The sequence below is a fragment of the Mauremys mutica genome, chromosome 11 (genome assembly GCF_020497125.1).
Source record: "Mauremys mutica isolate MM-2020 ecotype Southern chromosome 11, ASM2049712v1, whole genome shotgun sequence".
Taxonomy (NCBI): Eukaryota; Metazoa; Chordata; order Testudines; family Geoemydidae; genus Mauremys; species Mauremys mutica.
In genome coordinates this window covers 69,945,974-69,966,749 of record NC_059082.1, presented here as the reverse complement: position 1 = coordinate 69,966,749, position 20,776 = coordinate 69,945,974, and the positions used below count along the sequence as shown (strand labels likewise).

General features: G+C 43.1%; 2 protein-coding genes across 2 annotated transcripts in view; both read right to left on the bottom strand.

The window, feature by feature from the left end:
* Window positions 1–20,408, bottom strand: part of LOC123343861 (acyl-coenzyme A synthetase ACSM4, mitochondrial-like) — a 47,572-nt gene extending 27,164 nt beyond the window's left edge. The window contains exon 1 of the mRNA XM_044979332.1: window positions 20,306–20,408. The gene's annotated coding sequence lies outside the window, so the exon portion shown is untranslated. The remainder of the gene's footprint in view (window positions 1–20,305) is intronic.
* Window positions 750–20,441, bottom strand: LOC123343862 (acyl-coenzyme A synthetase ACSM4, mitochondrial-like). Its single transcript, XM_044979333.1, has 14 exons — window positions 20,306–20,441; window positions 14,975–15,243; window positions 10,650–10,860; window positions 10,197–10,404; window positions 9,124–9,267; window positions 8,030–8,186; window positions 7,331–7,410; window positions 6,381–6,504; window positions 5,778–5,858; window positions 5,601–5,702; window positions 5,023–5,150; window positions 4,474–4,573; window positions 3,312–3,431; window positions 750–2,597 (listed from the first exon to the last, which is right to left on the bottom strand). The coding sequence occupies exons 2-14, from the start codon at window positions 15,173–15,175 to the stop codon at window positions 2,511–2,513; spliced, it is 1,743 nt and encodes a 580-aa protein (XP_044835268.1). The 5' UTR covers window positions 15,176–15,243; window positions 20,306–20,441; the 3' UTR covers window positions 750–2,510.
* Between the last annotated feature and the right edge of the window lie 335 nt (window positions 20,442–20,776).

The following is a 20,776-nucleotide window of genomic DNA, read 5'->3' as shown; positions in this document are numbered from 1 at the left end:
TACCCTCTCCAATCCCAAGGTTTCCCTGGGGGAATCTAGGAATTAGGGTTGTCCACTTCCTAATGCAGTTAGGGGTTCCCTAGCTATTGTGCTAGGCCTCATGGGGTGTTCCCCTGCAGCTTAGTGCAGAGCCATTGCAGAGAGAAAGAGAATGTTTCCTACGCCTACCGCTCTGTGTGCATGTGTGCACATATTGTGGGGTACAAGGGGCTGGCTCCTAGAATATCCCTGGAATTGAGAGAGAGTGACCCTTTCTGACTGCAGCACCAAAGATAAAAGCTGAGGGGGAGACCGGTGGAGTTTGTTGTGGTAATGGAGACTGGAAGGAGAGGAGCCAGTTTGAAGGGGAAGATGGGGAGATTGATTTTGGCAGGTAGAGGGTATATCTACATACCAGCTGGGAGGGTGCTTCCCCGCACTCCTAGAGAGACATCTGCTGGCTCTGACTGAGTTAGTGCACTAAAAATAGCACTGGCCTCAGTGGCAAGGGCGGTGGTTTGAGCTAGCCTCCCTCAAGTACAATCCTGCCTGACTCCGTGGGTGCATACTAGGGCAGCTAACCTGAGCTGCCGCCTATGCTGCTATTTTTAGCATTCTAGCTCGAGCAGAGCTAGTGCGTGTCTTGTCTACATGAGATTGCACAGAGGAGGAAAGGAGGAGTATTGAGAGGTAGGTTTGGGAGTCATCAACCATGTCTTTGTGACACACTGATGTACATTTAAAAAATAAATCATCACCAAAACAGGGGGCAAAGTAAATATTGTGTTTATTGAACTTCTTTTGCATTCATTGCAGCAGTCTTTAGCACAGAAATTATTTCATTGACATAGACAGGTGTTATTCCTAGCAAATAAATGTTGTTTTTCATTGCTCAAAATAGTCACATTCCAAATCTTGTTTTATAATCACAATAAAAATCCAGCTGCAGAGGGGTGTGACACACACTTCTAGGGATGCTGAGTGTAAAAGCTTTTCTCTCAGCTCCCAAGAAGGTGCTGGTCTCTAAAAATGTCTTGCTGTTTAGTGAATGGAGAAGGACAGCTGATTGTCAAAGACATTTTGTGAGCTAGTGAAAGATCACAGGTCAGAAAAATAAACATTCTTGAGTGGGCAAAGTGCAACACTTGGTGATGAAGAGTTAAGAATTGGTACGTCCTTAGAACTCAGCACTCTACAGCACATGCTACTGTAACAAACTGTGGCCATATGCCCACAGACACAACGTTATAGGAGCATTGGGTCAGCTAGTAAGCCATGTAGGACATTCAGAAAGTCTGTTCATTGACCCGTAATACAATCTAGATGACTATTGCATTAAAGGAGCCCACTGGTGGGCTTGTCCTGCCACATGTGGGTAAAATGGCAGAGAACCTCGGTTTGCTCTACCTGACTGGGTTTCACCTGTCCAACAGCAAGCCGTTCAGACCTTTCTGTCAGTGACTTGCAGAGGTGATGCAAGTATTTTCTCTACTCCTGGCCAAGATTAGAAGTGAGGCTGGGGAGCTAAATCTAGGCTGATTGCCTCTGTATTGGGTAGTGCTTGTTGATAAAGCGTGGCCATGGTATCAGCTGGATCAGATGGCCCACATTGTCAGCTGTACCTATATTAAAGTGTGGTATCTGGAGGTGGTATCAGTTGAGCAGGCCTTTCCGTTTTCACATGGCTGGGTGTATTGGTCTATAGTTTGGATAAGGTAAATCATTATAACTTCTAAAGGACATCTCTGTATTTTTCTGCAGCTTGCAACACTGTCTCATTGATCTCAAATACTTTCCAGAACATAGATGCAACACAGCCAAATCCTAGATCTGAACACAATGGAGTTTGGGAAAGTTCAGGTTTAGCTCGGAACTCTGCTGCTGGCCCCTATCAATAAAATGCTTGAAACTGGAACCACATTTGGGAAAATTTGGTTTGCAACCAGATCGGAACTTTGCAGCTTGGGTTCATCATAGGATTCAATTTTGCAGCCTGGATCCTTCTGTTAAATTTTCCAGGTAATCTAGGTGCTCATGATATTGGAAAAATCCAATAGAAAAAAGGCAATTATAACACAGAGACGCTTGTGACACCCTAAGAACCTCTCAATGCCAACTAGCAAATGGTTCTCTATTTCTGTAACAGCAGCTCAGAATCATAAAATCATAAAACTAGAAGGGACCTCGAGAGGTCATCTAGTCCAGTCCCCTGCACTCGTGGCAGCACTAAGTATTATCTAGAGACCATCCCTGGTCAGGCTGGCTATCACAGGGGAACACTGCAAAGGTGGTTCAGGGACTAGGGTGCACCTATGGTTAATCTGCAAAGAAAAATGAGGCCTTGCATTGCCCTGAGGAGATTGTTTGGGTGACTAACAGACTGGTTAAGCATCAGCAAGTCTCTCTCTCGCTGGCAGTAGTGGGGGAAGGAAGGAGACAACAAGGTAACACACTTCGGGGCACCCTGAGAACTGGTACAACTTGCATGACATCATTGGAGTGAAAGAAGCTATATTAAACTCCCAACAATGTTACATTCGCCCCCATTCTTTGTTCCTTAACTCATTCCTCTTGATTTTCCCGGTGATTGTCTTGGGTAGCTGTTGGACAAATTCCATCTAATAAAAAACACAAAACAACTTAGTATGCTTCCAGTGATGTTTTGGGATTTTTTTTGGCAATGGTGGCTCTGACCCCATGTGGAAGAATGGGAGGACTCACATGAGTCAGGGCTACTTGCCTGACAGTTTCCAGAATCAGGCACTAACTAAGACCATGTCTACACTACAGCTTGTCGGCATAACGTATGTCACTCAGAGGTGTGAATAAACCACCTCCTGAGTGACATAAGTTAAACCAACATAAGCGCTCGTGTGCACGGCGTTATGTTGGCAGGAGAGCTCCTCCCACCGACATAGCTTCTGCCATTCAAGGAGGTGTTTTTATTATGCCGATGGGAGAGCTCTTTCCTGTTAGCATAGAGTGTCTTCGCTTAATGTGCTACAGCGGAACAGCTGCCTGCATGATTTTATCCCTGGTTTGGAACATGGGGAGTATCTAACTAGGACATTCTACCTGGCCCAGGAATATTTTTAAAGGTACAGGGGTACATTTATTAACAAACAATTTTATTAAAAACGTATGAAAGAGAAAAATAAATGAGATTTAGGAAAGTTTCCCTGAACCAAAGGGTCTCTCTAAATCTTGATCTCTCTCTTTTCGATGAGTAAAGGAATCTTTGTAGTTCTAAGTAAACCCAGAATGGTTCATTCTGGAGAGATTTAAGAAGGAGACGTATCCTATGTTAAAAATCACCGCTTGGGGGTACTTGCCTTTCTGGGATATTTGTATGGAGCGGTGACTTTCTTGACATGCTCCTGCAACTCAAGCGTTAATTTTTCCAGGTCACACGAGGAAAAGGCAGGTGACAAGACCACAAAAGCTTTCACCACCTACAGGGTAAAATCAATAGTACCAAACTGACACCAGCAATTTATAAATATTGTTAGATTTAGTTCCCAGTTAGCAATATCGTTCCCAGAGTACGAGATGGTTAAGAGATGTGTGAAGACAGCAGTCTGTCTCTAAAACTGAGCACCAGCCTGTGAGTAGGCAGGTAAGTGAGAGAAGGGGTGCAAGGACTGTCCCCTCTGCCCTTCACAGCAGTGCAGGGCTCACGTGCAATTGTAGTTCTCACGATCACAATGGTTGTTCCTGGCTCGTGCTCCCACCGTCTCTAAAGCTGGCCACGCTGGTTAGGAAGCATGGCCGTGGCCTCGCTTCCCCCATCACACACACTAAGCAGCAGGGCTGGTGGGACTTAGGAAGGAGCACATGATGGAAGGGGGATTGCAGTGACTGTGCTCTGTGGGAGCTTCAGGAAGCTTTGATTTCTCTGAGGCACTGAGCATGCACTGGTCACACAACTCACACTGAGGCAGTACAGTTCCACTCCACAATGGCAGGACTGTGCTTTCAAGGCACTCTTGCGCCTAGTCTGCACACAGTTTTTGTCCTGGTATAACTATGCTGATGTGGGGTGTGATTTTTTTTTCAATGTAACCACTAGTATGGATACAATTATACCAGTATAAAGTTGCCCTGTACCAGTATAGCTTATTCTCCTTTCAGTATGGGAATAGCTGTACCGATATCAGCACATTTCTACCAATAACTGCATCCACACAAAGGGTGCTGTACTGCTCTAACTATACCGGTATTGTAAAAAGTGTTACAACTTGTGTGTGTTGACAAGCCCTTAATAGCAGGAAGGTCTACTGATGGGAAAGTGTCTGTCACCATAATTATCTCTTGGGGAGAGACTGTGGAGGTGAATAAATAGAGCAAAGGGATGTACATAGGTTTCTGTTTATCACGCTGGTAAAGGACCATTCACACTGATGTGATGCTGTGCAACAGCTGCACTTTGTAAAGTGAATCACAAACTGTTTTGCCTCTATGAAATATTTTCCTCATCACTCTCAACCTCATTACCTCGCCTCTGAGGGGGTCTGGGCTGCTGACAGCAGCGGATTCTACTACAGCCGGGTGCTCTATCAAGGCATTCTCTACTTCAGATGGTCCAATACGATACCTAGGAGAGGAAAAGGAGGTATGTAATTATACTGATCTGCTGTGAATATGTCTTTTAACCAGTACCGGGGTACGAAAGAACTGATTATTGCCTAAGGACCCAACCAAAATCAGACCCATGTTGTGCTAGGTGTGCTGCAAAAAACTCCCTCCTCCAACAGACAAAGGGTGTCAGGAGAAACAGAGGCAGCAACTGACTTGACCAAGGTTACACAGCAGGGCAGTGGCAGAGCCAAGGATAGAATCCAGCTCTCCTGAGTCCTAGTCCAATGCACTAGTCATTGAACCATGCTGCCAAAATAAGACTATGTCTGATTCATTTGAATTCTTGTAAGTCCCCTTGTAAGTTACTTCATGCAAAAAACTCATCACCAGTTTCTCTCTTATAAATCTTATGTTATATTATGCTAGAACTATACAAATCTTGAAAAACCAGTAAAACAAACTAACCCTGAAGAATTGATGACATCATCAGATCTTCCAAGAAACCAGAAATATCCTTCTTCATCCATAGTCCCTCTGTCTCCCGTGACAAAATAATTTCCACGTTCTGATGAAGCGGTTTTCTCAGGGTTATCCTGATAACATTTCACAAATGACAATTAAAATCTTTAGTGTAGTATAATCATACATTCTCCTGTTTTACACACAACTGTAAAGTGATCAGACCCGTATAGCATATTAATGTATAGCAATGAAAGAGAAATAAATAACAAACCTTTGTCTTTAAATAGCACCTTTGGTAATAGAATCTCAAAGAGTTGTACAAAGGTGGGTATTGTAAACTCCACCTCATTGACGGGGAAAGGTTCAGACAGAGGTTCAGAATCTGGATCTAGATTCTTTTAACCTGGTCCCATCTCTACCTTGAAGAGAGTTCCTTCAGATTCTCCTTAGTTGGGAGGACTGTTAGTCCAGTGAGTGACCTTGAGATTGGTGAATAGGCATAAAATCTGATGAAAATCTGGGTCTTTGTATCTAGTATGGAATTATAGGGGTTTCCTAGGGTGGTAAAACAAGTTCCTTACTATGTACTTAGAGAAAAGACCAAGTGGCCTTTTAGGTTTGATTCTGATGGCAATTTCCCCTTCTTGTCCAGGAGGCAGAACATTAGCATTCTCATCTATGATCTAGAAGAAGAAAAACCTACTTCAGTAAAGCAAATAACTTAAACTGATATAAGACAGGAAGTTGTATTAACAAACCTGAACATCATAAAGGGGAACTGCCTTTCCCATTGATCCTGGTTTAATCTTCATCCCTTTGAAAACGGAACAAACTATTCCCTGTAAAAAGAGAATTTTATTTCTGCAGAAATATTACAGATATTCAGTCAGGTTCTACAGCCATTAATTTTCCACTTCCAGTTCCAAACTGCTATGAATTAAGGGTTACAAAACCCCTGTGGGCTAGGCAGGTATTTTAAAGATTGGGACGGTGGAGTAACTTGCATGAGGTCACACAGCAAGTCTGAGAAACAACCTGTAAAAGAATCCAGTTATCTTGACCCCCAGTCCTATATCTTAGCAACAACATCCTCCTTCTTCCCTATCACTTCACTCAGGATTTTCTCAGAAATCTTTATGGAAAGATGAAAGCACAAAAACTCCACCTTTTCCCTGAGCTCTACAAGAAAGCCATGTTTTCAAATCACCATAAATGTATAAGTTACTGTATTTTAATGGACTCTTCCTTGACATTTCAAGTAAGTAACAAATGGTTTCCTCTTGGTTTTTTTTAACCATACAACTCAAAAAAGCAAATGAACTTAAAACTAACACACACATTATTAACCCATTTGAACGTACTGTTTCTGTTTGTCCATATATTTCACAGATAGTCAGGCCAGTCGTCCTTTTCCACTGCTCCATCACTTCTGGGTTGAGTGGCTCCCCTCCACTCACACAGTGCTGCAGACTCATGAACTTGGAACTTAATAAGGATTTAAAAAATCATGAGAGTCACTGAAAGGCCATTGAGGGCAAAGGGGCCTGTTGCTGGATTCCAGTGGCTATTGGTGATAAGCACAGCAGCTAAAGGGCTTGCAAATGGCGACAAACAATAATGGAAAGCTCTTGGTTGAAAGAGCTAAATTCACTCGAGTACAGAAATCAGAGGAAGAGATTTCAGCTACTTAAGCTCCTGATTCTGCAAGGACACATGCCTGTGCTAAACTCTGTCCAGTAGTCCCACTGAAATCAGCTCACATTCCTACTCAGTTACAGTCACATGAATGGGCCAGTATGAAAAACACATCGCTAAGATATGAAAAACAAAATCCTTTGGTAACTGAAATGTATGGTAGAGAATTTTGCTAGTATTTGTTAGTTTACTACAAAAGAGTACTCGTGAGTCCTGCCACCGCATGTGCAGAAGGACCATCTTTGGAGGGTTGTATTCCCAGCACTGAAGTCATGGCAGAAGGTCACCCATAGCCATGGAATCTGAGCACCTCTAAATGGGTTCGTGAGAACATTGTTTCTGGGTTTGATGCACTTGGCTTCACCCCCTTTGAGCTTTGCTTAGAATGTCAGCTTTGACCCCAACATTTTGGAGAGAAACAGTGGAAAATCCTGTGTATCCTTTATCTTTCATAATGAAACTATGAAAAACCCACGCATTTCTCATAACTATCTTTTCAGAAGATGCTGGTTATACTGATGAAACTCAATATATTGTGCCAAGCACCTAGAACTGTGATTTCATGAAAATTTATCCAGGTGAGTATTGTTAGTAAGTCTTCTCTTTCCTGAAGTACCTGGTAAGATCATGCTGCACCAGCATGCGGAACAAAGTCGGAGCACCAAAGATAGTGGTGATGGGAAATCTGGAGAGAGTCTATCAAATAAAACAGCAAGATGAACAAAGTTTATATGTGAACTGCAGCAAAGATTACATTAGCTAAGGGAGTACGGGAGAGTGTGTGGGGGAGAAAGTTCCCCCTTCTCTGCTAAAAACAGAGGGGAAGTCCACTCCCCAATCCCATCCTCTTCCTTAGCCAGTGTAGAGAGAACTCCTTCTCCAGTTTCAAACTACTGTAATCACTTATATTATCAAATACTATCTCTTCATCGACTGTACCAACGTTTTGGCTCTCTTTTGGCTTTCCCCCCGAAATGCCACCAGTTACTACAGCTGTTGAGTGTTACTTTACATTCCTGTTCTGGAATGCTATGAATAAAGAGCAAGTAATGACCTCGGGAATAGAGTTAGTTTTTCAACTAATCATTATTTTGTCAAAAATACTGATTTGTCTAAACTGAACCTGTGTCCGTTCGATGAATTTCCTGACTTGAAAAAGAAGTTGAGAAAAGGCCAAAATTTAAACAAAACATTTTGATTGACCTGAAGTGAAAAATCCTAATAGGAGCTGCTCAGTTAATTCAAGATTTATTTTCAGGTCTACCTTGCACATGGGGAAACTTCAACAGATCTACAGGATGACTTTTTTTCTTACATTTAGGATAGTTGTTGATTCAACCTGTGGAAGGCTGTGTACAAAGACACATGATCCGAAAACCCATGGATCAAGAACAGACCCCAGCGAAGCTATTATCCAGCCTGTATCTGATAAGCACCACATCATGTCTTCAGGAGTCAAATCCAGCCAGTATCTGATATGAAGAGAAAGGAGTGGTTACGGAAAAGTGTTTTTTTTATAGACAATGGAACTAGAAATCAAGAACTTTAACTAGATGTATACACATTAAACGTTAACAAGGGTATTGCCTCATGATGAGCTTGTGGGCTCCATTCTCTTTGCAGGAATAACCCATGCAGGAGAGCTGGGGACTCTGAATTTAATCAGGGTGAATTTCCTGTGTGTTCTTCCATTGTTGCATGGGGGTGTGTGGGGGGAAACGAGGTGGTAGAGGAAGACATTGAGGATTCTATGGAGGAGGCTGGGAATTCCACTCTTTAAATTCATGGATCTCAGTGACTGTGCTGGGGGCAAAGGTGATCTGTGTCATGGAGTTCATAGAATCATAGAAGATCAGAGTTGGAAGGGACCTCAGGAGGTCATCTAGTCCAACCCCCTGCTCAAAGCAGGACCAATCCCCAGACAGATTTTTGCCCCAGATCCCTAAATGGTCCCCTTAATGATTGAACTCACAACCCTGGGTTTAGCAGGCCAATGCTCAAACCACTGAGCTATCCCTCCACCCCCATGACTTCTCTTGCCTTTGCACAGCTATCCAATCCCAAGATGCTCTGCAGCCCCAAGCACGTGGTATCTATAGGAGCTGTGCTTCTAGAGTTATCTCCAGTTGTAGGTTGTCACCTGAATCCCTCTCAAGAAATGCTGGGAGTCATTCCTTAATTCAAAATGGAAAGATGAGGTCTGATCCCACTTCCCTTTTAGACAGGGGGAGTTTTGCCAGTGACATCACTAGGGAGGAGGATTGAAGCCACACATTGCATATTTCTTACCCAATGCTTCTTAATCAGACCTTTGACCAAGATAACTGAGATACACCAATCAGACTCATGCATTCCACTCACACTCAGTTTGGCCCCATGTTATAAAACTACCAGAGCCACAGTCCTTACCTTTCACTTATGACAGGTCTAAAACCAAGACTGCCCTGGGAGTGTTCAGCCATTTTTGGAGAACCTGTGGTTCCGCTGGTAAAGTAGATAACCATTGGGTCTTGAATCTTTGTTTTAACGCAGATGTGATCAGCAGGTTGTGCTCTTTAAAAATAATTTTAAAAAATTATATTCTTTAAAATATAGAATATAATGGTGGCTAAAATGGACACAGGTGCAATCTGCTGAGGTTTTGATATGCAAATGTGGATTTGCTGTTGCAACTGCCCTCTTTCCCATCCAGGATGAAGCTCCTCCTTTGTCCTTTGGATATTACTTCTCCCTGGAGAGAGCCCTGACTTTCTTTCAGATAGCCTGCCTTACTCTAGTCTCATTTCTCATCCAGCATTAAATCCTATCCAGCTAATATAATTAAACAACAGAAAAGTTATTGAGACATCAGCATGGTAGAGTCTTCTTAAAGGAGAAAGAGAAGGAAGACACCAGGGAAGCTTCATGTAGGAAGCAAAAATTGATCTATTAGTGGGACAATCAAGTTGGGAGATGTGGATACCACATCATCACTTGCACTTCAGTGATTCTCAGAAAGCTAAGAAGGAGGTGAAGAATTGGGGTATTTCCTGGGTCCACATAGGAGCAGAAATTCCAAACAACTATTAGAAATGTTATTCTTGTGATCTAGCTGACCAGGCTAGAATTTGGAAGCACAGAAATACTGCAAGAAATTCTGCAGTGAGACTTCCAGTCTAGTTTTCAAAAGGAAGAGATTTGGAGATGTCCACATGAGCACCAAGGGCCAATTATTCCATAGACACATTTGACCAAATTAGACAAAAACAACTTAGGTCTAATTCCTGCCCCTATTTCATGTACAGAACGCCCATTAAGTAAGGAGAGGAGGGACCCACTTGGAAAGAGACTGCTGTTACAAAACCAACTCTGATTTGGAAACATCAGCAAGGCTGTTGCAAAAAACTCCATTAATGCCTGCCTCTGAGTCTAATGGATACATGTACTTTTGAGAAAGCCTCATTTTCTATCCTGTTATTGTAGCACTGCGAATGCCTACTTACTTGTATAGTTCATTAAAGTTCAGCCACCCATCTCTTCTGCCTTCGGATACAATTAACTTGGTTTTCAGAAACTGGCAATCAGATGCAACTGCGTCCACTGCAGATGCCACCATATCATTGGTAATGATACACTTGGCCTTACAAGCCTGAAGTCTATACGAAATGTCTTTAGCTGTTAATTGAGAGGTCCCTAAAATAAGGCTGATTCCTGGAAGAGCAATAAGGTTATTTTTTAAGTGGACATTTTTAATTTGATCATTTTCCGTGTGGGAACATACCCAAAAATTATTCCCCAGCTTATACCAAAAATAAATGTGGATCAATATTGGCAAAAACTGAATAGTAGTTCATTAATGTATATAGTTGGTTTTTTTTCATAAAGAAGAAAACTAATACATTTCTGTTCTTAACATTTTTTTAGCTATCTATCAAGTTGAGCAATCTGAAACTGACCTGTTCTCATACAAGCCACATTCACCAGCCACCATTCCGGTATCCGGGGCAGAATCAGCATAACTCTGTCTCCCTTCTGCAGACCACATATATCAGAGAGGACATTGGCCACTTTTCTGGAGTGGAATCCCAGCTCCTCAAAGCTCCACCTCACTTCATTTCCTCTTCCATTTACCCACCAGAAGGCTGGGTTTGATGATCTCTTTCCATCCTACAAAACAGCACAAGGGGTTAAAAGAAAAAGGATCATTTCAAATGCCAATCAAACTTGTGATGTGCATCTATCGATGAGTTTGCTGTGGATCTGTATAGCCCATGGCGTGCACATTGGGGATCATCCAAAGCCCATTGAAGTCATTGGAAAAACTCTTGTTGACCTCACATAGCTTTGGATCAGCCCCAATTATTTCCAGTAATCTTTTACTTTTTCTGAGCCCTCGGAGTTTAACAGATCAACTGTCCCTAGTCTGAAGGCCTGTTCGGACTTTCACCTGAAGTCTCTAATGCTCAACATTAACACTCTTATGATATATCAGATGATATGAAATGCTTCACCTGTTACACCTCATTTTCTGGGCACAGAGTCAGAGGAATCTATTAAATGATGATAACAGAGACAGGGTGAAATGAAATGACATGAGCATGCTGAGGAACAATTCTGTCTCCTGCATGATGGGGACTCAGAACAAAAAGGAGCAATGGAGCTGATTGATGGTAAGGACTTCCTTCATGATGATCTGTGCATTATTAGAATCCATTCTGGAGAGAGATAGCTGTGCCTTGGGGAAAGATTTCCCCCTCAGTCACATGAGGTCACTTTGTATGGGACTGTAGCGAGTCGGTGTGGCTCCCCTCCTGCCCAGCAGAGGGCGCTCCCTCCCAGAAGCCCAGCTGGGCTGAGCCACCACTTCCTGTCCCCGCCCCCCGGAAGTCAAGGGGCGGGACAGGAAGTAGAAAAGGAGAACGCCAGAGCTCAGTCAGGAGCCAGCCACCGCCGCGAGCAGACGTGCCGGCGGGAGCTCCAGACTGGGAACCCTCCAGGACCCGAGGTGGCGATCCGGACTGGCCCCCACTGCCCCACGCCTGGTACGATGAGGAACCCGCGGAACTTCCCCGGGATCGGAACCCGGAGCAGCCGCTAGGACTTCCTCCCGCCCAGTACGAGGAGGAGCCGCCGCCGCCGCCGCTTCCGCCCTGCTGTTATCCGGAGGAGCCATCGGAGGCAGCCGGGCCGGACTTCCAGCAGGAGTTGCCGGACCTGCCCCCAAGCCCTGGTCCTGCGGACCCCATGCCGATGGACTGGTCCGAACTCCCGTCGACCAAGGAGCAGGTACCCATAGAGGGGGAAATGGACTGTAGCCCGGGGATAGCCGACCCCTGTCAGGCTATAGGCACCGAGGTGCCCATGTCGGTGTGTTTCGGTCAGGACCCCACTGACCAGCGGCCGTGCTAGCCGCTAATAGGGCCCCGGGCTGGGACACAGTGGAGTGGGTGGGCCTGTGTCCCCCCTGCCACCTCACTCACGGGTGGCAGTCTCCCCCTCACCCCAACGCAGACAGATGCCTGCACTAACCTGAGTTGCTGTCGTTGCTCAGCCCCTGACATCAGGACCTGAGTCCTGTGGATTAGGGTTTGTTGCCCCGCCCTGACCAGAGAGTCTGGGCTTACTGACTGTGTAGTTGCTCAGCTCCTGAGGCAAGGACCTGAGGCCTAAACTGAACTGCTGTAGTAAACTGTTGGTACCCAGCCCCCTGCTCCAGAGGGCCTGGGTTTTATATTGAACTGGTGTTGCCCAGCTCCTGCTGTAAGGATCTGGGCGTAGAACTGCTATTGTGCTGCCCCGCCCTAATTGAGGGCCTGGGCTTACACTGATAGACTGTGTGCCTTGTGTTCGTCCCCTGCCTGAGGGTCTGAACCTGTGGACTTCCTGAGACTGATTGCTGTTATCCAGCCCCCTGCTCCAGAGGGCCTGGACTTCTTGAGACTGATTGCTGTTACCCAAGCCCCTGCTCCAGAGGGCCTGGGCTCATATTGAACTGTGGTTATCCAGCCCCTGCTCCAGAGGGCCTGGGCTTATTGAGACTGATTGCTGTTACCCAAGCCCCTGCTCCAGAGGGCCTGGGCTTATATTGAACTATTGTTATCCAGCCCCCCTGATCCAGAGGGCCTGAACGGGAGACGGTACAAACCCTGATTTCTTGCCGCCCCACCACTTAGAGGGGACAAGGAGCGAGTTGGTGTGGCTCCCCTCCCGCCAGCCGGAGAGTTGAGCCCCGACCAACAGCTTACAGGGACCTTTGACATTATTATTTCACTTATGTAAATAAAGGGTTTAAATAGGCATCAGAAAACAGGTAGCCTGTTAGCTCTCAGTACAGGGCTGGCCTTACCATGAGGCGAACTGAGGCAGCCACCTCAGGTGCCAGACTGTGTGGGGGGCGCCACTAGGACCCAGAGTGTAGAAAATTGTGTCTGCTGCTAGTTCATATGTATTCTCTGTGCTCTAGATGCACAGAGATGGTGGAGTGCTGTGCTGCATTTTTCTCTGCATCAACTCATCAATGGTAAATTTTGAAGCAACATCTGGGAACATCTTCTCTGACACTGAAACCACTGAGTTCCACACGATGGGAAAGTCGAGTGAAGGCAATAAAGCCTATCAAACACCAAATTGGGAAGACAGATGATGCCATAGTTGCCATTATGGAGGATAATGCTATGACAGGAACTGTTCGTGGGAGAACAGTTGCAGAAGGAAATGGAATCACCAGAAACATACATAACTTCAAATTTCTGTGTGGCTTAGTGTTGTGGCATGACATACTGTTGGAAATAAATGTTGTAAGCAAGAGACTCCAAGGTGTTGACCTCGATATGTCTGGAGCAATGGAACAACTGGACAAAGCAAAGTCATACCTACAGTCTGACCGGTCAGATGAGGGATTTCAAAACGTTCTGAACAGTGCACAGAAGTTGGCAGAGGACCTTCACAATGAAGCTATTTTCCCACCCATTCAAGAATACAAGAGTCACCGAAGAAGATGACATTTTGATTACGAGGCACAGGATAATCCCATAAGAGACCCCAAACAACAATTCAAAGTTGAATTATTTAACCAGGTGCTAGATTGTGCAAGACAGTCAGTAGAAGAACGTTTCATGCAGCTGAAGAAACACAGCAATATATTTGAGATGTTGTATGATATTCCAAAACTCCTCACTATACCTGAAGAAGGCCTACACCAGCAATGCAGGGCACTAGAGACAGTGTTGATACATGATGACATGCACGATATTGATGCAAGTGGTTTGGGTGATGAACTGAAAGCCCTTTCAAGATACATTTCAGCAGGATCAACTCCCAAGGCTGTTCTGGAATATATGTGATGACCACCCTCTTTTCAAATGCTTTTGTTGCTCTGTGCATATTTCTAACTCTTCCTATAACAGTTAGAATCATAGAATGTCAGGGTTGGAAGGGACCTCAGGAGGTCATCTAGTCTAACCCCCAGCTCAAAGCAGGACCAACCCCCAGACAGATTTTTACCCCAGTTCCTTAGGTGGCCCCCACAAGGACTGAACTCACAACCCTGGGTTTAGCAGGCCAATGCTCAAACCACTGAGCTATCCCTCCCCCCTTGCCAGTGGAGAACGCAGCTTTTCCAAGCTGAAGCTAATAAAAACACATCTACGCTCCACAATGACACAGGAGAGGCTGGTTGGCCTTGCAACCATCTCAATAGAGCATGAGCTGGACCAGACTGTGGACCTTGAGGAATCAGTTAAAATCTTTGCAAACAAGAAGGCACGGAAAGCACCACTTTGATTATTCAAACAGATAAAAATGCAGACAAGAAAAGTTACATTTGCTGGTCAGGCGTTTGAAAGTTAAGTGTTACTTAAAATTTTTGAACAAGATATTTTAAGTTGTTAGTTCTCCTTTATTGGGGTAGGTAGCAGAGCAGTACCATGAGAGGAGTAGAACAGAAAGAAGGCAGAATTGAGACCTTTCAAAGTTTTGGCCCAAGCGAGGGGGCATGGTGGCATCATTTGATCTCCCCTACTCACGCGCCAAAAGTTGTGGGCTGGCCCTGCTTAACCTTCCCGCTGTACCTATGCAAGGAGTCTCAATAGGACTTTGATGGGAGAAAAGTGAACAAGATTTAGCTCAAGGAACCCAGCCCGTCTAATGATAAAGCACGAGAAACATGATCATTTCAAATGCAAATTATCTTCAGAAACTGATATGTCTTTTAAATCAATGACAAAAATAGTTATTCAAAAAGAAATAAAATCTCTAATCTGCCCAATGACAGAGATTTTACCTTTTCCATCTGAGACCATTTATCCAGCACATCACTTGCAAAGTTAAAGTATTCGGGCACCTGCTGTTCACCCTGCCTGATAGATTCATTCTGCGAAAACGGCTCTGGGGCAAGAAGCTTGGGCTGTTTATGGAAAAGCCTACAACTTGATTTGGGAATCCACAAGGATTTGAGACTCTGTAATTTAAGCAAAGTCTTCATGGTAGCAGAGGATTTGTCAGGTTGTTTTAGACCACGAAAGAAAATAAATAAAATAGTTGTTGTGGATCCTGAAACAAAAGAAGAGACAAAAACAACAGTTATCATCATCCTGAAAGTTGTCTGACACACAAGCAAAGATAGAGGGTCTAATTCTGGTTTGGTGTATTAATCTGTACAAATCTCTTATAAGCATGGTCCATCTGTAGTTTTTAATAGAATGTCAGTAAAGAGGCTCACACTGTTTGGAAAAACCATTCATTTACTTGGCTTATTTATATCTTGCACCACCAAGTCCTTAAGAATTTAGCTGTCTGCAGCATTAATCTTGGATCTTATTTGCAGCTTCATGGCTGTGGATCTGTATATCCCATGGCATGTACTGCTCCTTAGAGGTGCTAATCACTCACAATTCTTATTGAAGTCAGTCAGTGTCATTTAACACGCACTGATGTCCGTATCCAAGAATGGTGACACTTTGTATTCTCCACCGGCTAAAACTACCCTGATTTCTTTAACTTTCCTGTGTGTAGCATGTACTTAGCTGATGTTTTCCAAGAGGTTTCCACAACAATCCTCACAGACTTTTCCTGATCAATGAGCAGGGCCAGCTCCAGGTTTACTGCTGCCCCAAGCGGCGAAAAAAGAAAAACAAAAAAAAAAGCTGCAGTAGCCACTCTCTTCAGTGGCAGTTTGGTGGCAGGTCCTTCACTCCGTCTCTTCCTCTTCAGTGGCATGTCGGCGGCAGCTCAAACATGGAGAGAGGGACTGAGAGACTGGCCGCCCAGTTCCTGCCCCAAGCACCTGCTTCCTTAGCTGGTGCCTGGAGCTGGCTCTGTCAATGTGCTAGAAGACTACCTCATTCATCACATAGATCCCAGTCCAGCAAAGCACATAAGCATGTACATAACATTAAGCATGTGTATTAGTGTTAACTTCAGTGGGACTATTCAGGTTCTTAAAGTAAACACATGCTTAAACACTTTGCTAGATTAGGGCCACATTCCCCAATTTGGTTCTTTGCTATAAGATAGGTCTACATTTGTCTTATATTGTATACATCTCCCATCTGAATTCACAGGAATGATCCCAAATGCTTCGGAGTCCATTTACATTCTTCCTTGATGTATGTGCCTTCTCTCTTTCTCTCTCTTTAGTATTATCACAAACGTGGAGATCTTGGCTTCAGTCCTTTTGCCAAATTGTATGTACATAGTGAACATTCGGGATACATTTACGTGCTCCCAGCTCAGGTAGATGGACACGTACTAGCTCTGCTCAAGTTAGCACACTAAAACTAGCAGTGTAGCTGGGGGGATAGCCACCTGAATGCAACCCCACCCAGACACTCTGCATATATACTTGGTGACTAGCCAGAGCTATCCCTGGCTAGACTGCTATTTTTAGCATCTTAGCTCAAGCAGAGCTAGCATATGTTTGTCTATCTAAGCTGTGAAGCATGCTTAGAGAGTGCTGTAAGTGTACCTGGAGCATTACATGTCATGGAATAAAACACAGGCCCTGCCCTGCAGAGCTTGCAGTCAGAACATTTACCAGTGGCGACCTAAAGGCCTATCAAGGTATGAAAATTGTTTTCTGTCTCCCCACCCCTCCCATTCATGAACCCTTTTCAAGTTTCTGGAAGATATGCTTTAATCAAACGGAAGTTCTTAGACTCAGTACAAAAGTAACTGGGTGAAATTCTATGGCCTGTGTTACTCAGAAGATTAGACAAGATGAGCTAATGGTCCCTCATGGCCTTAAACATCTATGAATTAAATAGAAAAAAAAATCATTTATAGCTGTGCTCTGGATCAAGTTATTTCCATGTGTAACTATATGAAGTCACACTGAGTGAGTTTTGCCCTTTGTCCCAGTCTTCTATTCAGCGCCATATTTACTCCACCTCCAGTTTCTAAGCTTAGCTTAACTCTTTCTCTAATCTGATGTGGAACTTTCTCAAAAGCTCAGACTATCCTAGTACTATTTATCCTCAGAATATCCCCTACCATAGCAGTAGTATCGTCAAAGCACATCAGCAAGTTGGCCCCGTTGCTGCATGACTCCATGTTAGCTACTATTCAGCAAAACAAGGTCTTCTCCAGCCACACTCCTCAAAATACTTTCCAAGGGTTCCCTCCATTAATGCAGTTTAATTCACTGCTTTGTAGTTTCTAGTTTGTCCCAGGAGTCCTTCAACACTTTATTTCCAACCTTGTAGTCTTTAGGAATCTCACCCTAATGATTCCTTGATCAAGTCTTTTAGTACTCACGGATGTGTGTTTCCTAGACCCTATGCTTTGTCTCCTTTTCACAGCATCTATTCTTTTTAGAACCAGTTTTGCTTCCCGCACACTATTTGCTGTAGCACCGCCTAAAAAATTGATCAGACCTTCATTCCCAAAGGCAAAATAACTATTTAAACAGCTGGACTCTTTCCTTGTTCCTCAGCAGGAGCTGTCTCACCAATGTTTAACCTGTGTATCAGGAGAAGGTACCCAATGAACCTCTAACACACTGATCTTTCCAGTGATGTATGACTGCATTGAAGGAAATTTTGTGGGCCTGACACTGGATTGACATTCATCCTGTGAGATTTAATGACTTCTGTGGAGGCAATGAAGCCTAGTAAGAGGTATTTGTATCATTCACAATAAAAAAAATGCTAATTATTGGACAGTCTTCATGGAGGGGATCATTTTTTACTTTGTAGTTGCAGAAAACCTAGCACAGTGGAGCTCCAGTCCTGATTGTAGTACAGTAACGCTGGGGGCCCCCAGATGAATACAATCATCATCATCATCAGGAAGTATTAGTGCAGGAAATACCCAGAAGAAATATCGATATATTTTCCTTGTGTGATGGTTAATTGGCCTAGAGATATTTTTTGCTGTGTTTATCACTGACACTTTTTGCTTTATGAATAATGTATAGAGTGCTCAGCACTAGGATTACTGAATTCTAGATCTGTTGGTACGCTGAAAGTCGTATTTTTACCTTATTCTTCTCAAATCTGAAACATCCCTGAGACTACAGACAGCTATAGTCGATTCTGTATTACGACGTCTAGATAAAGTTACCTTACTAGTAAGTTTTATGCTGTTCTCAGATCCTGCTGGCACGTAAAGTTAAATAAAAACCCAAAGTAAAATTTGTTACCACATTACAAATATTTCACTGCTTAAGTTAAATCGTTCACTGATTACTATTTAAGAGTATTGTTAGACCTTGTTTTGTTAAACTAACTTAAAATTAACAGTCAGTCATATTGTTTATCGAGTCTAATGCCTACTAATTAAAAGTGTGATATGATCAATCTGGTTTATATACCTGACCCTGTGACCAGACAATGATGCTATTAGTGTCACTACATAGTTAAGGAGTACTGGTGGCACCTTAGAGACTAACAAACTTATTTGAGCATAAGCTTTCGTGGGCTACAGCCCACTTCATCGGCTGCATAGAATGGAACATATAGTAAGAAGATAGATATACAAACAGAGAACATGAAAAGGTGGAAGTTGCCACACCAATTCTAAGAGACTAATTAATTAAGATGAGCTATTAATAGAATTGGTAGGGCAACGTCCATCTTTTCATGTTCTCTGTTTGTATATCTATCTTCTTACTATATGTTCCATTCTATGCAGCTGATGAAGTGGGCTGTAGCCCACGAAAGCTTATGCTCAAATAAGTTTGTTAGTCTCTAAGGTGCCACCAGTACTCCTGTTCTTTTTGTAGATATAGGCTAACAGGGCTGCTACTCTGAAACCCGTTACATAGTTAAAGTTGTACCTAGCTTCTCATTATTATAAACTTGGATTTTGACTTTCCCCAGTTGTTTGACCCTCCCCACCCAATCCCACTTTTCAGACCCCATTGATTTGAAGGGCTGTCAATAGGCAAACTGTAACTAACTGTGTTTAAAATGATATTGCTGAAGAGACCCTGAGGCTCTGATCCAGTCGTTCTTACTTGGGCAATACTCCCATTGAGCCCAGTGAGCACGAACAGTAGCACTGAGCTCTAAAAAGTGAGCAATTGTTTTGTTTCCCTTTTTCTATAACGAAGTAGGACTAAATCATACCTCATTTGTGAGAACAGCCCCATTGAAATCAATGGAACCACACTAGAAAGGAGCAGGATTTGTTTCATTGAGAAAGAGGGTTAGGCCACTTAGCAACTATTGATAAGGATGGTCTTGCTCAGAAATTACTGAACCACCAAACATCAATTCAGATTGCAGCAAGGCCTGCTTTATAGGGAACAGGAGAATGCAGAGAGATCAGAAATCACTACAGTACACTCCAGAATTTGGATGTATATGTTATAAAATGAAGGCTTTAAATTGAACCTGACATTTGCAATTGTAAGTATCCCTTATCCAGAGATCTGGTTGAAATTTTTCAAACTAAATTTTATTGATGAAAAATGGACTTAATCCTTCTCCTCCCTCCGTCCCCACCCCAAAAAATTTTGTTTTCACACAAAATGGACATTAATGAAATTTTCTATTTAAAAAAAAAAGGAATTTACTGAAGACCCAGTTTGCAGTAAAAAATTGACAGTTTTGAGTAAATGAAAAATTTCTTCAACAGTTTCAGTGATGATTTCAATCAAAAATATAATAGAAAATTTCAGAAACGGTGAAAAATTGGTTCATTTTTACCCCTGAAAAACAGAACCAATGTCAAAATTTTGACTGTTTTCCCAATTATTTTTCTGTTTTTTGACTGGCTTTCACTGTATGGTAGTAGCTCCTTTCCACATATCGATTTTTAAATTTTCTTCAACAATGTGCTCTAATGGTGAAAATTACAAGCAAACTACTAAAGAGAACAGAAGATGCTAAGAAGCATTTGCCTTATTCTTTTAAAATAATATGTCAAAACGTTAAGGGAAAACTTTTCCAAATTGGGATTTCCCAGGTGAGCAAAAATCTCAGACACTTTCTCCATAAGAGAAATTACAGTGGATTCTGACACTTTCTCCAGTTCAGTTACAGCAGAAAATGAATTCAAGAAATTAAATAAGGGAAAAAGAAAAATCTCACCCAATAGTGTTGGGTTCTTTGAATAGTTGTATAAATCTAATGAAGTTGAGGACACAGGCAAACCAACACATTCTACTGACCTGTTTGCTGTGGTAAAGTGACAGGCTGGACATGGGAACACTCGGAAAGCTGCACAAGGTAAACCTCTCCACTGGTTCTTTCAGCTGTCAGGGTATGTGTCCCTCCCCAGGAGAGGCACTGTAGATATTAGCTTTTATTTGGATACATGTATCTTGGACATAAACCCTCTTAATCAGCAGTGTTTAGTCTGATGCCATCTTTATTTTTACAGTTCTCTTTTACTGAAGAGATGCAAACAGTGCATAATGTATAACAGAGCAGGCAATTTGATGTTTATCTCCTGTGCAGTGACAGTTATCTTGTAATCATTTACAGTGCTGTAAAGTCACTTAAGTCACCTGATTTTCAAAGCTGCTGAGTACCCAACAGCTCCCACCAGCACAGGTTTTTATAATAGTTTGCGTGTGTTGGAGCTGTGGGAAGCAGGTTCTAGTCGGCACTCTGCAGGTGTATTTTGTGTTATTATGGAG

Coding starts and splice junctions, on each gene's coding strand:
- LOC123343862 (XM_044979333.1), bottom strand. CDS start 15,175: ATGAAGACTTTGCTTAAATTACAGAGTCTCAAATCCTTGTGGATTCCC. Junction 8,187..9,123: donor AGACCTGTCATAAGTGAAAG/GTAAGGACTGTG, acceptor TCTTCATATCAG/ATACTGGCTGGATTTGACTC. Junction 3,432..4,473: donor CAGACCCCCTCAGAGGCGAG/GTAATGAGGTTG, acceptor TTTACCCTGTAG/GTGGTGAAAGCTTTTGTGGT.